The 18,444-nt window shown below is 29.6% G+C and overlaps 2 protein-coding genes across 2 annotated transcripts in view; both read left to right on the top strand.

Annotated features, from left to right (window-relative positions):
* The window catches only part of LOC113385364 (cytochrome P450 4C1-like), a 77,102-nt gene that overhangs the window by 7,605 nt on the left and 51,053 nt on the right, over positions 1–18,444 (top strand). The gene's annotated exons all lie outside the window — the stretch shown is intronic.
* LOC113385375 (cytochrome P450 4C1-like) overlaps positions 931–18,444 on the top strand; it is a 31,648-nt gene continuing 14,134 nt past the window's right edge. Inside the window, exons 1-4 of the mRNA XM_026623224.1 lie at positions 931–1,025; positions 4,006–4,132; positions 6,128–6,194; positions 9,984–10,093. Coding sequence (XP_026479009.1) covers positions 931–1,025; positions 4,006–4,132; positions 6,128–6,194; positions 9,984–10,093 — 399 coding nt within the window. The remainder of the gene's footprint in view (positions 1,026–4,005; positions 4,133–6,127; positions 6,195–9,983; positions 10,094–18,444) is intronic.

Below are 18,444 nucleotides of genomic sequence, written 5' to 3'. Positions count from 1 at the left end.
TTACTTAAAATTTTCACAGAATTCTTCTTCATAAATTCCTCTTTGGGCTCGCCCGTAGGTAAGCGGTTAAGAGCGACGGGATCTGAATCAGAGGTCCCGGGTTCGATACTCACTTCGAGCAGCCTGTTGTCAGGCAGCAGTGACAACTATTTTCACTTGGAAATATAGATAGCAATATGTTTCCAAGTAAAAATAGCCCTTGCCCGGAATTGCTGCACCAATAAAAAAAAAGTCAGCCCTGTTAGATTAATTCTAATAACAAAAATCATTAAATATGGATGAATTGACCAATGGGTTACCATCTAAAAAATATGCAGTTTTTAAAAAGTTGCAGTTTTTAACAGCTCATAGGACGTAAGGTTCTGATTGCTGTTAAAAATATAATAAAAAAAAATCTCTTTAGCATGAACTTCGTTCATACCCAAATTCCGATTTTTACTATTTTATTTAAAATGTAGAATATTAAAAAAAACTATAGTTGGAGGCCTTAAGGCAAGTGGCATGAACTTATCGAAATTTGCAATAGTTGACTTATTAAACGCAAATTGAGATTTAGATATTTGATAAAATTTTTGACTGTTTATTTCAAAAATAAAGTATTTAGTCTGTAGTTTCCGTATAACAAATTTGTTTTGCAAAACTTATTGGTCAGTAGTATAGGGGACATCTTTCTATTTTAGTCAAATCGTTGTAAATGGTGTTTGTATTACTTGGATACCAATAATGTTTGCTCTAATGATAAGTGTTTCTTTGTATAATTTTTTTAATCATTGACTATTTTCTTTGTTCTTTAATGAAGTCACTAAAGTTATAATGTAAAACAATAAATGTTACAATTTTCTGTCTATTGTCTCTCTGATTTTTATTCTGTAACTATAGCGTATAAAAGCCTACAAGATCATTTTCCCAGATTTTCTGCAATAAGTATCAATGGCCGTAGCAGCTCTCCCTAATAAAATAATGAAGAAATCACCTTTAACGCGCTCGGCGGTTTCGAACGATTGCGCCCACCATCCGCTTCTTACGTAAGAGGCAATTCGTATACGTGCGGTGGAGCCTCCGCCACGGTCTCCGGAGCTCCTCTCGACGCCCGATTAAAGCGCCTATTACGGTACTATGGTCAGCCTGTTCGGGGGCCATATAACCTATATATAAGTTGTCTAATAACGACGCGGTACACTAATTGCCTAAACCTCGGAACGACCTCGGCGGTATGGGTACAGGCACTTAGATGTTAACAATATAGTTAAAGCAGATTATGATCGTTATCCGAACTTGCGCGATAATTGTTGAAACGGTTGATATTGTATGCAGAAGTCGAATTTGCTGAGATTTAGCAAAAAGGTATATTATATGCACTGCTAAATCTATTAAATTAGAAGTTGTGATTCTGCAACAACATTCTTTTATCAGTTGCGTATATTGCTTAGACTTTGAATATTCGAGCTTTCATTTTATTTTGTATTAAATTTGTATATATCTTGTTTTTATGAGAGAACATCTAGTACATTAAACTACAAACTTGAAAACCCTAATAAATTTTTCAGTGTTTGTGATACTATCATTTGCAAATACAATGAAAAGATATTATTCGATTATTCATCACGGAGAGAATGTCAATTCCTTCTAAAGTCCAAGTTAATTCAAAGCATTCTAACAAGGAATTTTCTTCAAAAACGTATGCAGAAGTCGAATATGCTGAGATTTAGCAAGTAGAGTAAATTATTATATAGTGCATATGTTATATGCACTGATAAATCAACTGAATGAGAAGTTCTTATTCTAGAATTCTTTACTGTAACACATTTTTTTAATTTTGTATATGCAAATTTTTTGACGCCAGGTTTACTAAACTGTAAATTTTAAAAACTTAAAAATTTACAGAGTTTGTGATACTAATATTTGCAAATCGTATGAAGAGATTAGGGGGCGTCCATTAATCACGTGATCATTTTTTTTAAGGATTTTTAAGGATTCAAAGAAACATCACATCATTTTAATTACGAGAAAAAATTGTAATTTTAACTTCCCGTAGGGTAAGTTATTGTAATCGTCCAAAAATCGAAATTGAAAATTTTTGCATTTCTCGACGTTTTGATGGTTTCTGAACATTTTGGCATAGCTAAAAAAAATGGATGTGTGTGTGTGTGTTTTGTGTGGCCGCATTTTTTCGTTCACGTTTTCGGGCGCACGGATCAACCGATTTAAATGGTTCAAAAAACATTCGATTCCTATCGATAGGGAGATGTGTTGATTAGGTTTTGGCAAAGGCAGGTCCAGAAGTTACGGAGATAAAAAGCAAAGAGTGCAGAAAATAGAAATCGAGTTTTTGAGAGAACGGAGCATCCGATTTGAATGACCTTAAAAACATTCAATTAGTAATGATAGGGAGAAGTGGTTATTAGTTTTTGGCAGAGGCAGGCCCAGCCATTTCGAAGATACAGAGCTAAATGTGCAAAAAATGTCAGTTTTTGAGAGAACTAAGCGCCCGATTTGAATAATCAAAGAACTTTATTCTTGTTTCAACAAAATAATTAAATTTGGAAAAAAAAAGTTGTTTTGAATTTTTTTTTTATTTTTTTTTTTCAAAAAATTTTTTGTATATCGAAAATAATTCAGATTTTATTTTAATTCTGACTAAATTTCTAATATACTTTAAAAAAATAATTTCAACTTTGCGATTCAGTTTATATAATTCTTATAAATATTTAACAATATTACAGAATTATAATAATCTGTGTGAAAACATTTAATATTCCTCAAACATTTAAAGCGTATAAAAGCATCGCCTTAAAGCACGATGCCATGCGCCATTAGTTTTTGTATTTTTTTTGCAAGTGCTTCGATATTAAAAAAAAATCAGGTAAAAAGTAAATACAATACACGTGATATTTTACTATACCCCTCCCTCTCTCAAGTAATATTTTGTAATTTTTCGTCAATTCAATTTCATCCAAAAACCAAATTTTACTGAAGTCCAAGTTCAAATTAATTCAGAGCATTCAAAAAAAGTCTTTTCTTTTCTTTCTTTTTTAAAATTAGTCTAAATGTACAATTTTCTCCATATCACATGAACAAAGAACGTCTTAAAATTTATTTAATATAAAGTTACGTATTATTATGTTTCCCGCTCTGGAAAACCTGATATCGTGCAGTACCGAAGTCGATTTTCACTGAAAACCGGTCATAACAAGAATTTTTATTTTTTTATTTTTTCAAGGTTTCGAATTTGTCTCCCTCCCAATTTACAGAAAAGCAAAAATTAAGATTACATCAATTGATAGCAAAAGAATTAATAAAAAGTCAGGTCATATCAATTTTCATTATCTCGGTGCTTAGTTTACCGATGTGATTCTAATCTTCAAACAGTTATATCTGACCAAAATTTTGTGATTATTTTATGATTGATGGTGAGGATCACTCTGATTAGATATTAGGTGGACTGTGAATTATAAATATTTCGTCATCATAAGAAAAGTGAATAAAACAACTATTTGCTTTACGATATATATTGATCTGCAAACTACAATCGAAAATAAGACAATAGGGAAGATACAAATTGTACGCTAAATGCACCAAATACGGAATGAAGTAATTTTTTGATTATATAGTAATGTTAAATGTTTTATTTGCAAATTTATATTATGGCATTATTTATCCCTGGTATAAATATTATTATAATAGTATTAATATAATAATATTAGCTTTGTTGGTTTCTCAACCACAAAGTTCCTGGTTCAATCTTATTTGAAAACATAAATCTAAATATGATCTGAAGTGAAAATAGCTGATATCGCTATTCGAAATATCTAATAACAATCTCATGACAACTAATATGGACATCCATCACTGAGTTGCATTTCATTAATACTGACATTGAGTTAAGTTATAGATTTCAATCACGATATGCTCTTAAGATATATAAGTATAATCCTGGTTCCTGAAAATAATAAGAATTTATATCATCATGTATTATTTAAAAATAATTTTATTTTTATTTTTCAGTGTTGCTACCTTGTTGACACGACGATTCCTCTCGCCTTGGTTATTCCCAGACTTCAGTTTCAAAATCTCCAGTCAAGGGCAACAGTTTTTCAAACAACTTCAAGTATTACATGGATTCACTCATAAGGTATTTATTGAATCATTCAATAAGTCATCAACATTTTGAATGATTACTATAATATTCATAGATTATTTAGTAGTTTTTTTATAAAATATTTATTTAGATTTATAGAATACATATATTAGTATTCAGTAAGTTAGTATCATATTTGTAAAAATATGTGCAGAACATATTAAAACTTTAGATCAGATATGATAAGTTGCACAAATCTTGAAATCAGTTATCCTTATCTAACAAGCAAGAGTTCAAGATTATCAATATAGGGATTCTGCCGATTATACCGCATAACAGACAAATGTTATGGCAAGGCCATATTACGAGCTAAGTTCCATATATTATACTGAATGCTGTCAAAAGTTTATGTATTTGCTGTGCATTCAGGCGTTTTACACATAAACTGCAATGTCACTCGTATGTTATAAAGCCGAGTCAGAAAGATTCTGTTACCAAGCATCCTTTTTTTATGCGGTTTAAAGGTTAGATTTTCTATCTGACAACCTGAAAAATACGCTGACTGCACACCAACAATATGGCTTTTGTCAATATTTGGAACGAATTTGTATGGAAAGTTCATCACATAGCCTTGCCATAACATTTGTCTGTTATGCGGCAGCATCAGTCCCATAGACTTTTGTTATAAGGTACTTATCAACAGGGTTTTTGAATTGGGTCTGCAATCATATAACTAATTTAAAATAAGATAAATCTAAAAAATTGAAAAAAGAAAAACTTTGTTGCCATAATTTTTACTTAATAATTAATAATAATATTCGCAATTGTTTTGGAACTGTTAAAAACGGTGACAATCGTACGCATGTAAAATACTTTAATATTGATTTTCAGATATTTTTGCCTCATTGATTAGAAAGTTATTGCTTCTTGCTTAACACGTTAATTGCCAAAATAATATTAAAAAAATTATTACATAAGCCATAGTAATTGAATTAGATAATTTAATTGAAAATGTGTCTAGAAAACGTATCAAAGCCAAAGATAAAGGAAGTTCCTGGGGAACACTATTTTTTATGGCATGCATATATGACTGACATGGCACGTTGTATTTTTTTAAACTTTTCTTTATTAATTTTAATTTTATTTTCAATAGCAATCAGAATACATGACAATTCTATGAGCTATTTGGCTTATGTCATTCACCCGCACTCATACACACACACTTTCAAACACACATAAATTAATCTGATAAAAATTATATTGTTAGAGAATCACTTCAATAATTGATTCTACTATTTTGTTCATATAAGGTTGGTTGTGGTAGTTTGATGCACCTTGTATATGAAAACTTTTTTCATTCTACCAAATTGATTGTGTAAGACATATAATATATTGTGTGAGACATGACATGGCAACAAACGTGTTAAGGACGAAATATATTCTGTATAAACAAAATCTTACTCAGACTAGTTATATTACCTTAATATTCGGTTGGGGAAAAAGAAATCCATTATTTTTGGATTAAAAATTTTGGTTCAAAGCTGTTTTATGGTCGATTTTTAGCTCCTGGGCGATGTTTCGACTGCTAATATACCGATCAACCTTCCTTTTTATCATTTTTCCGATTTTATAGACATATTTGACGACCGGCCTTACCTTCTTCAACATCAAAAATATCTGAGCGGAATCTATGAAACCAAAATTGCACATGATTGGCTATTACAGTATAGGACCCATAAACACCATTCAGAATTTTAGCCGCCTTGTATTATCGTTCTCGTCAAAGAAAATCTGTAAAATGTACCGAATTTTCTCTTTGTTTACTTTCATTTTTAACACCCTGTAACTCAAGATTGAATGCACCAAACAAAAAAGGAAATTTTTTAATGAAAAATGTCACCTTTCCAATAAATCCATCTGAAGACCATAAATCTGAAATTGTTTGATCGATACTTTACAAGAAATCTATTAATACCGCCATCTATCGAAAAAATAATGAATTTATTTTTCCTTAATCTATTATAACACATTTTAATATGATATTTGCAGGTGATAGCAGAGCGCAAAGAAAGCCGCAAAAATGCCGGAACCCAAGTAGAAACCGAAGATATTCCCGGTATGTATTTAAACCGAAGATATTCCCGGTATTGTAAAATTTAGTATAGAATTTCTTCTATGTTTTAACTTATTTTAAATTTTAAATTGGAATCCGGGTCGGGGCTCCGGTTTCCTCGCTAACCGGGCTTGTTAAGTCGTAAAAGTTTTTATATGCGCGCAGTTACGTTCATCCCGGACTATTACTGGGGGCAATACGAAACATACTTTGTCTTTGCGTTAGTTGGCTTTTAGTTTCAGCGGTTTTCACTGTCGAAGTGGATTAAGATTAGTCATAAACCTTCGGCAATAAGATAAGTCGGCGTGCGTGAGGGCGGTTGAGTTTTCATCCTAACAAGTTTATACGGCCGGACGTAAAATCGAGTTTTATAGGCGAGCACTTGTGCAACAAACCCCTTCGAGACGAACAGACGGATAACATAACATTTTATATAAAACGACTCAACAATAACAATATTAGTAATGTTCAAGGTTCAACTTTCATGGAAACTATCTAATTAGATACTACGGTCTTAGGCACTGATCCATCGACTTATACAAGGAGGAGCACTATACATGCATATATTTGACAAACTTTGAGAATATATTAAAGCCATTATTAAATATTACATAAAAGCTGATTTACTTCAACATACTTTTATTACAGATTTCATTATATATGAAACTAGTGATGCATGGCATCGTGCCTTAAGGCAAATGGAACTGGAACTTCCCGTATCGAAAACTGAATTATTCAAAAAAACTGTGTTTTGCACTTCGGAAAAACGGAAAAACTTTCGGAAATTAGATTTTTGAGAAATTTCGAAAAAATTTTACTTTTTTGAAAAGTTTGATTTTTTTATATTCTGATTTTGTTTTTGTATTTTGATTTATTTTGAAAATTTTGAACATTTTTTTCAAGCAATCGAGCTGCCTTTGCCAAAACCTAATCAGCACGTCTCCTTATCAGTAGGAATCGAACGTTTTTTTTAATTATTCAAATCGGTTGATCGGTTCGCAAAATCGTCGATGAAAATTTATATTGTATTTGTATCATATAGAGTAATTAAAAAAATAACAATAAATTTGTAAAGATATATAAAAAAATTTCATTTTCGACTTTTTTTGCGATTACTATAACTTACCCTACGTGAAGTTAAAAATACTGCTTAAATCAAAAACTATTATTTCAAATTAAAAAACAAACTTACTAATTAGTCAATAAGTGATTTAATAATAATGTAAGTCAATGCTAACATTTTTAGCGGATTTTTTATTTTGTTGTGTAGTAATTTTGTCACTTGTCCTGAAATGGACAACAAGTAAAATGTAGGGGAAAAAGGCTGTAAAATACAAAACTTTCTAACTATTGTTAGATATTATGAAAATTGACATATTTAAATTTAATATGAATTACTTTTTTAATCTTGCCCTGATAGTGTTATGCGTAGTTCTCTAGCCGAGTGGGTTTGGACGATCCTCAAGGCGGCTGTTGTAATTGTCTGAACGTGATCGTATATCTTTGTTTATTGTGTTTATGTCTTTTCGTATTAACCAATTTGGTGGTAAATATTTTGGGGCACCCAAAGCTTCTTTAAGTAATTCATATTGGCACCTTTGAATAATTATCGTGTTGAAGAGAAGTTGATCTTTAAAGTTTTATACCGTATGTTCAAATTTAAGTTTAATTTAATAGCAAAATTTGAATTGTCTTTTGTAATCATACTAATTTTTATCCATAAATCTTTATGGCTAGAATTTCTAATGCACTTAATTATTAATATTAAAATTATTGAACTGTTGCAACAAGTATTGAAAACCGAAGGAATCAAGTACAAGTGATAAATCTGTTAATTGTATATCTAAAATCGATTAATGTTTTCAATTTAAAATAATTTTTATTGATTATTATTAAAAATATATCAAAGTCTTAATCTCTTAAATCGCAAAATAATGAATAATAATAATAAATTGCAATTTGATTTTTTTTGTATAGACATCAATTTGTTCACGATTCACACACATTATATTTCCATCTATTTCCCTTTTTTCGCAGAACATAGATATATGCTAATTTTGAATGAAGAAAACTACTAGCAAGGTAAAATTTATTCGATTGAAGTAAATAATATATATTTTTTCAATTTTTTATTTGAATTTGGAATACCGTTTCCCCGATTTTTATCCCAAATGTTGATTTCTCAAACAGCTCTTATATAACATAACTAAAAATATGTTTTTAGTATACTATACTTCACAGTATTTGTTAACTGCATTAATATTTTAAAATATAATTTTACACAACAGTAATACGATGATCAACACTGTTCATATTTCATTTAATGCAAACGTTTATTGTCGAATCAAGGTATTTTATATTTGCTCATTTTTGTAAACAACTTTCAGAAAAGTTCTACGTCGGTAAATGCAAAGTTTGTGAATGCATGAGTGCTGGCGCCTAGTTTACTTTGTTGGTCTTATTTCTGAATATTACCACCGCGTATATAAAAGTTGTTTAAGAATGCGCAATCAACCCTTCAGTTGGAAAGGGGTTGATGAAAACCTAGAAAGGAATATAAACTATCCTGCTGCTCCCTCACTATTGCTTTCAGGACTTTTACGAGACCGCTACCGTTTTACTGATGCCTGGTGGCTGCGTATATCAAAAATGGCTTATTAAATGAACTTTCTTGTATCCGACCCTTTTATTTCGATGTTTTTCGTATGATTTTTAGGACGGCGCGTCGACGAGTAACGTTTTTGTTATGCTCGTCTATGTTATTTTTAGAAGAACAATATTTTTTGCCCGAGGTTATGATCGCTGAATATTTCATGTGGTCTATGAGCGATGCATGGAACTCGGCTTCGTAGAAACGTGCTACTTTGTTTAATGATTCAAAAGGTTTTTCTTGCTGAAAGCAAAAGTTTATAGACACACACTAGATAGAATCATAACTTACACATATTAGGCGATATAAATTATTCAAATTAATGTAATAAAAAGAACTAATTTGAAGTTGGATCAATTACAGTCCCAACATTAGCTATGGAAAATAGTGATCACTTGCAACATAATAAATACAAATTAAATAATTAATAATATATTCTCATATGCTGTATACAAACGTGCCTAATGACCAAATATTAGCTTTGATTTCTTTAATTTATTATTTTATATATAAATGAACTTCATATTGTAAATCAATCTAACTCAATGACGTATTTGATAATGACGTGAGTCTATGATCGATAATATACAATGTATATTATACATAATTGTAATTTTAGTGCTTATTAGGTAATTATGAATAATTTCGTTTCTAGGGTTACCATATACGTCAAGATTTAAAAAAATGTTTTTTTTTATATAATGTAATAGATAAGTTCATGAATGAGGTGATAAATTCATGACTAAAGTTTGTGTCAATTGTACTAAAAATAAAGTAGAAATGCGGGTTACGTTTGTTAAATAGTGGACTTATTATTTGATTAATTAGTTCTGTAATATTTTCATCACCAAATAGTGAGTTTACTTTTTACTTAAAAATATATACACTAGGTCGGTCCTTAATATGGACATTTTCGAATTTCCTTGCTCCCAAGGGCTCAAATGATTCCAAATTGATAAAAAAACAATTCTCTGAAAGATTTAGCTCTTAATATCATCTTTTAGATATTAAGGACCGCCCTAATATACACATACAGTCTTTATATAGATATTAAAAAATGTGTTATAGGCTCGTGTATAATGTACTCGTAAATTTATGGAACCTTTACAAAACGATCTGAATAATTTCACATTATCTTACAGGTGTTAAAAAGAGGCGTCCTTTCCTAGATTTATTATTGGATTTGCAAGAGCAAGGAGGTGGTCTTACCGATCAAGATTTGCGGGAAGAAGTGGATACATTTATGTTTGAGGTAAATTTATACAAATATATATATATATATATATAAATAAATAAATATATATATATAAATATATATATATATATATATACATATATATATAATAATTCATATCTTGAGATTTTTGATCATGAGAAAATAATTGACCGAGTTGTATTATTGCTTCGACATTTTTCGGACCTTCAAATCCAACAGACAAATAGATTCCATTATTATTTTTATCACAAATCTAAATACACTAAAGATCAAGATAATTGAGTAAAGATTAACCCTTTCCACTCGCGAATAGCGAAATTTATATGATTTTTGGCATCCGAGTCGAAAGGGTTATAATCTATAATTATATTAGGAAGGAAGATGTAGTGCTGCTAGTTTAAGAGGCGATTTTAATACATTGCTGTATTCAATTTAAACTAAATGAAATCATTTTTTATGATAGTACATCGTTTTTAAAAGTTTATTCAATAAATTACGTAGCCATTCACTCAATTATTTCCACTCTATTACTATTATTAATAGATTTAGTATATATTTGAAGTGTCTTTAAGTCTTTACCTCTATCCTTTCTATTTCACTTCCTTCTATATGTTAATGAAATGATTTCAAATCTATTAAAGAGATCTGAAGTGAAGAATCAATATGCAGTAAAACTTTTACGAGAAATTTGAAACTCTAGTAAAGAAACAAGTAATTGATACATTTTGATAACAAGGTGTAATGTTTAATTTGCCATGTTTTAAAATCGGTATAATAAAAAAAAATCTAATTCTATAGACATTATCCATTTAATTAGTCTATTTTTGAGCATTATGTAGAAAAATCCTGACAGAACTTTTTGCTAACTCATAACATCCAGATTTGAATACGAAGTCCTGACTCTAAAATTTTTTTTCTTGAAATAATTTATAAATTTTTTTTTGAAGAATTCTTTCAATAAGAAACTCGTTAATTGATTTCTGTAGAGATAGAATGCAAAACCAATAGGAATGTAAACAAAATTTCTACTTATTATTAAAATTTTGCCCATGTGCATAATGATAATTAATGACCGCCAAATCGCATTTTTATTGGATCTCCAAAACCACTGGACCTGCCTTCACAATAATTCAACCAGTTCTTCATTCCATCAATTCAAGTCGAATGTTTCTCAAATCATTCAAATCAGACTCTCCGCTCTACGAAAAACTGAATCGCCATATCTGCACCGTAACTTCGTAACTGCTGGACTTACCTTTGCCAAAAACTAATCAGCATGTCTCTCAGTCAATAGATCAATTGGATTATACTCACGTAACCATAATTTGAATTGTGAAGAGAAAGATATTTCATAAACGATGTAATATTAACTTGCCGATGGAGAAGTTTATGTTTTTATTAAAAAATCCGATTCGCTAATTTTGTTATCTCGACGTTTCAAGCAATTCTGAATCGAATGAGACCAAACTTGGAAAAAGTATGTGTGTGTGTATGTGAACATATCTTTTGCCATAAATTGACGTTTTCTCAACAACGACTGGACCGATTTCAAAAATTTAAAAGCCGTTCGATGTATCTCGATGAGGACTAGCGTTTATCAATTTTGCGCTACGATCAGCCAAGCCGTTTCTTTGTAAATCGTAGAAAAGTGAAAAAATTTTCGTCCATTTTTTAGCCCTCAATTCTGAATCGATTTTGAAAATTCAAAAACATGTCAAAATTAGACCTTTCATCGACGTTTACTCAAAAACGCCTGTACCGATTTCAGAAATTTAAGTTATTTGATGTATCTCAATGAGGACTATCGTTTATCAGTTCTGTGCGACGATCTACCAAGCCGTTTCTTTGTCATTTGAAAAAAAGTGTTAACTTTTCGTTCACATTTAAGCTCATACTACCAAATCGATTTTAAAGAATCAAAAACTGTTTGAAAGATATTATTTGGGAATGATACTGATTAGTTTTAGGTGAAAATCTACCGAGCCGTTTTCTTGTAATTAACTGTTGAAAAAAAAATTCAAGCCGTTTTTATGGAACTTTTTTGGCGATGTATATCATGGTTTTATAAAGCTCACTGAGATATTACGGCCTTACGACAAGTAGTTTCATTTTAAAAATTCATCGAAGCTTGAGAAAATGAGTAGTTTTTTTGACATTTGTTTAAATTCAAATTAGTCGATTTTGTCGATTAGTCGACTTGGTCTTCATGAACATACTATTAAAGTCCTACGGAAACTGGTTCAATTTAATCATTGATTTGTGAAAATTTGCTTTTAGAAAATACTCCGAGTTAAACGAGTTTGCTCATTTTCAAATATGTGTAATATATCCATTCGGAATACTTCTAATCACAAATAAATTAATTTATTTTTTATTGATTAAGTCGATTATTTACATCGGGTAGTTCATGTAACTTGCCTCAAGGCAAAATACCAATACCAACTAGCATTGTATAGAACAAATTTTAACGAAACTTTTTGCTAACTTATAACAGCTAGGTTTTTCCTAACTAAAAAGTCTTCTTGGAAGGAACTTAAAGATTTTTCTTGAAAGACCTATATAAATAAAAACTTGTTAATTTCTGTAGAAATATAATGAAGAACATTTGAACTCATTATTAAGTTTATAAAATATGTAGTTATTTGAGGTGCATATGCATAATGGATCACTTATGATCCGCCAAATCGCATTTTTGATTGGAACTCCAAAACCGGTGGACCTGCCTTCACAATTCAATCAGTTAATCATTCTATTAATTCAAGTGTAATATTTTTTAAATCATTGAAATCAGACGCTCCGTTCTTTTTGCACCGTAACTTCGAAACTGCTGGACTTACTTTACCAAAAACTAATCAACACGTCTCCCAGTAAATACTAATAGGTCAATAGGTTTATACTCACGTAACCATAATTTTGATCGTAACAAGAAAGATATTTCACAAACGATGCAATAATTCATTAAATTATCAATTAATTGTCATATTATTAACTCTGATGTGGAATTCGTAAATGTTTGCAACTGTGATATGTATAGCAGGTATACGCACGTACTGTTATCATGGCAAATATGCCGTGATCGCCTAATAATGCATGTAATGCGCTCCATATCGCACGCATTTCACAAGTCGACGGTATACGTAATATTCTCGGCGCTATCTGTGTGTGCTTTTGAAGTCGAATCCAATATTGGGAAATCTGGCATTGATGAAATTGCTATCGGCTACCAACTGGGCCACGTATGCATATATGTATTCTGTATTCGGATATTGGAGCAAGTTTCATATGCTCCAATGTCTGTCTGCACAGGGAAAAGTAATACGTCATACTAGGATTATTTAGTGGGAACGGTTTGAAGACGCAAATTAGTTTTGTAGCAGTTTGACTTTATTGACTTTAAAACGAACCTTGATTATCCGGACCTCAGTTATACGGATTTGTGATTATCCGGACTACTTGCAAAAAAATCGAAAATGAAAATTTTTGCATATCTTTACGTTTTAAAGGTTTCTGAACATTCTGGCATACCTTAGAAAAAATTGACGTATGTATGTGTGTGTAGTATATGTATGTATATTTGGATACAATTTTGTGGAAACAGGTCCAGCCGTTTCAGAGATATGGGGCAAAAAGTGCCAAAACGGCAATTCAGTTTTTGAGAGAACGGAGTAATCGATTAGAATGATTCAAAAACCATTTTACTTGCAATGACAAAATGAATAATTAATAAAATTAATTGGTGAGGCAGGTCTAGCGGTTTCGGAGATACAGAGGAAAAAGTAAAAAAAATGATATTTGGTGGCCAAAAATGAGCATTAGAAGTAGGCACATCAAATTATCAGATATTTGCTAAAGGTTTTAAAAATGATCACTATTTTTTTGTTGCTATTTTGTTGGGTTCCGTACCAAAATCTTTAATTTTTGAAGTTTACTTATACGGTTCAAGCAGATTTCAAAATTTTCCGAAATAAAAAATTCAAAATGTTCAAAAATTACCAAAGTTCTATACTTCAAATATATATATATATATATATATATATATATATATATATATATATATATATGATTTAGTAGTTAATTTTGATGTTGAAATATATGAGTGAGTTCTTGAGGGCGATACATCAAACAAAGAAAAGCCAAAGATTTATAAAATAATCTTTATTTCAAACGTTTCGACATTCAATTTAATGTCATCATCAGTGGATATTACGTTGGTTGGTTACATATAGAGAAGTGTACACAGCACTAAAGATTGGCACTAACATTTATACAACTAACTTGTCAGCACTATGCATTTTTTATATAATTTTTTTGTATGATGTAAACAGAAAAATGATAGTTTTATTGAACAAAAATGTAAGTAGAATTATGTAATTTCTGCCACGACTTCTGTACTTTGCTAGTACCGAAGCATGTTTATAAATCTTTGGCTTTTCTTTGTTTGATGTATCGCCCTCAAGAACTCACTCATACATATATACATGTATATATATATATATATATATATATATATATATGTGGCGATATCAAGCAGGCTGGTTTTGATTTGTAAAAAAACAATCGGACATGTCATGTATATTTTTGATATCGAAATATTTTTACAGTTAATAAATTTATATTTTTTTATTATGTTGGGAGTTTCTAATTTTATATATTATCATAATCATTACTACTCCCACATTGGTGACTCACGACGATGGAGATGAAGATAAAGGAGTTTTATTTTTCGAAGATTTAAGAAAAATTGATTTTGACGCAGCACCATAATCACTGGTCTTCAGTGACGACCTATAAGGTATGTCCAGTCCAATCCATCATAGTTAACGCACTTACTATCTGGATCAGACTTCAGAGGTTACTCATTTGGTATACCCAGACCTCAGTGTTTATTGCTGACAGAAAAAATAATTTGGAGCCTGAACTTTTCATTGGAATGCAATTCAACCTCTCTTTCTCTGTTAACTCAACAAATCGTCTTATAATGCTACCTCCCATTATCGGTGACAACGACGAATCAAAACAAAATTTGACATAATTTATTGGATTCCACAATTCTGGACTCTTATGTCAAAGAAACCAATGATCCTGATTTGGATAAAGAGCCAACTTCTTTCTCTGATCGAAACTCATCAGATACGAATGCAACGCTTGCAGAAATGGAAACTGTACCCATAAATTATGCATTCTAAACATTAAGTTATTCTGATATAACAAATACCCATTAGATCGAGAACATTATGCAGAATATGGAGTTGATGGCAGGTCAAATCACCACATACGGTGGATCTGCTGACGAAACATGGAAATTTGTAATTGACCAGTATTACAACACTGGTCTGCTATAATCTGCTTTCCCACCACATTTTTATAACTTGTTTCCCTGTATTTTTTTTTTTAAACTGTGAGATCAACACTGGGCAGGGAGTGTGTGGCGATATCAAGCAGGCTGGTTTTGATTTGTAAAAAACAATCGGACATGTCATGTATATTTTTGATATCGAAATATTTTTATAGTTAATAAATTTATTATATTTTTTTTATTGTTGGGAGTTTCTAATTCAGTATATTGTCATAATCATTACAACTCCCACATATATATATATACGTATATATATATAAATATAAATATTAATATAAATATAAATATAAATTTAAATTTAAATTTACAAATCAGCTTGAAAATGTATATATTTCAAATGCGTTATTCTGATCGTAAGAAATATATCCTCAGATGGATTCATTCGGCACCTCTTGATAATGTAAACGTTCTCAAGTGATTTGAGCGATAAGATCGTCACTGTATATTTTATGAACGATAAAATATATAGTGATTATAATTATCTATTTGAAAATGTTTAAAACATTTGTTGTAAATCATTAATCATTTTTAATTGTTTACTGAATTTTTTCCTCGAATATATAATTCAGGTACGGAAAGTTCCAGCAATTTGCCTTAAGGCACGATGCCATGCACCACTAGTTTAATATTTGACTTGAACATATTTTTATCTTGATGTCGTGGAAAGTTATAAGCAAATGCAATGAAATTAGATGTTATAAAATTAAGCTATAGCTGGAACGTATTACAGATTTTACATAAAATAAATTTTATAAAAAAATAAAGAAAATATCATTGAAATAATTTTATACCAATCTATAATAATACTGGTAAATACTAGCGGTGGAAACTCTTTGTACTTGTAACTATATTACATCTGTTTTTTATTCAGGCTTCATATAATTAAATGTTGCGACTGCATAATAGCATTTTTATGTTTTCCAGCTATAATGAATATAAAAATATATTTAGATAGAAATAAATATATTTACATAACATTCGATACGAAGTAGCAATTTATTACCGAAATCCTTTAGTAAACACGATTTCAATACTAGTTTACGATTGAGTCTCCTTTTACTCCTAATCATATTTCATCTCTATTTCATTTGAGCTTTATACATGTACCGAATAAATATGTAGTTTGTAATTAAATGTGGCATTTGAAAGTAAATTTGTGCTTACATAATTCCATCATACTAATTAAATATTTAATTTACCGCCAGTGTACGCTAATTAACAAATTTAATGAAATAGTTAAAACGAAGAATTGATTGCTGAAAATTCATTTTGTAATTACTCTAATTGTCTTTTGTGATTTAATTTGCATCTATGTAGATAAATGAGGTTTTTTGAGGTCAAATTAAAATAGAAATGATAGTAAACTAGTGCTTCTGCATAGGTGTAATAACAAATATTTGTTAATAAACTTCGTAATTTGTAATTTAATTAGCCATTAGTTGCAAATTATTGAACAGTTTTTGCAATTTTATCAATATACCAATATGCTGTCTGCAGAAATAAACAAATTAGTTGTAGGTAGAATTTTGTCTAAAGGCAAGTTGCATGAATTTCCCGATATGTACACATAAGTATCTCAAGCACTAAGAATTGATAATCAGATAGTAAGATATAATGTTCAACTGTTATTTTGAAAATAAAACTTTCGCTTTCAGTGAAGAATAATTATTTTAAATAATTTTCCAATTGATTGTCATTCAAGCAATCCTATAATATATGTAATTTTTAAATTACAGATTATTATAAATAACTTGTAATAAATTAAATTAATTTGTTTGAAACATGGATTCATTCATTTTGGGTTCTAAAAATGTATTTTATTCAAGTGTAAACGTAAACTGTGATCAGTAGCTACCTACAATACCGGAACGTATATAGATATTCGGCATAAATTCTGATTAGAAATAATTGGTTTAAAACAAATAATTTCATCTATTATATGTACTAAATGATCAGTATCTACCTGTGAAACTCATAATGTATATACATGGTCGCAATAGATTCTGATTAGAATCGCTTAAGCACTTGGCGAAATTGTAAACTTTGATGAATTTTTATAAATCAACTGCTTATCGTATGCCTTTAATATTTGAGTAGGATATTTTACACTAAAAAATCTATCGTTACACAAAGTTTTATCAAAATCGTCAGAAAAACCTAATAATCTTCCACTCAATATCCGAAACTAAGACAACAAAAAATTTTATTCTAACTTAGTGTAACTCTTTAAAGAATTAGCTTTTTATGACATTACAGATTTTTTCCATTTTATTTCAATAACTATAGTAGTTTGATTTTTTTGAACTTTTGAACAAACATATTTTTTTATTTTTATGATAATTTTTAATTTCGCTAGCTTTTCACTGCTTTTTACAGTTTTAAGTCAGTATAACTTTCAGCTTTGTGCAAGAATTTTGGGCTTGACTGGTGGTCTAATAGATTTTAATATGATTAACTTGAATATGAACATTATATTTGCTTTTTCAGCTTTTTTTTCTGAAGCGAAAATGGTGCAGCTACTATGAATATTTTAAAATTACTTTTCTAAGTATTAACTATGAATAAGCTTGACCAGAGCCTGAAATAATATTATATATAGTTAATATATATTATAACTCTGAAATCATATTTATTATTATTGATTACGCCTTGCTTATGAATAAATAAACTAGTGGTAAATATATAAGACTTAAGGCAAATTGCTGGAACATCTCGGACTGCAAAGAAATATTCGAGGAATATAAAATGTTTGCCAATAGATTATTATAAATACTTATAAAAAAAAAATTAAAATAAAAAAAATAAAAAATAAAAAAAAAATTACAGAAAAGTATATAAACATAATTTAATCAAATGAAATTAAAGACATTGTCTAATATTTATAAGAATTATGTAAACTGAATATCAAAGTTAAAATTATTTATTTAAAAGTATATAAGTGAGCTTTAGAGCTTCAGCTAGAATTAAAATTAAAATTCGAATTATTTTCAATATCAAAATTTTTTTTTTGAAAACTGAAAAAAAATTAAAA

The sequence above is a fragment of the Ctenocephalides felis genome, unplaced genomic scaffold (genome assembly GCF_003426905.1).
Source record: "Ctenocephalides felis isolate EL2017-DRISC unplaced genomic scaffold, ASM342690v1 CF-g0.4_SCAFFOLD_00845, whole genome shotgun sequence".
NCBI lineage: Eukaryota > Metazoa > Arthropoda > Insecta > Siphonaptera > Pulicidae > Ctenocephalides > Ctenocephalides felis.
This window is presented reverse-complemented; position numbering and strand designations above follow the sequence as displayed.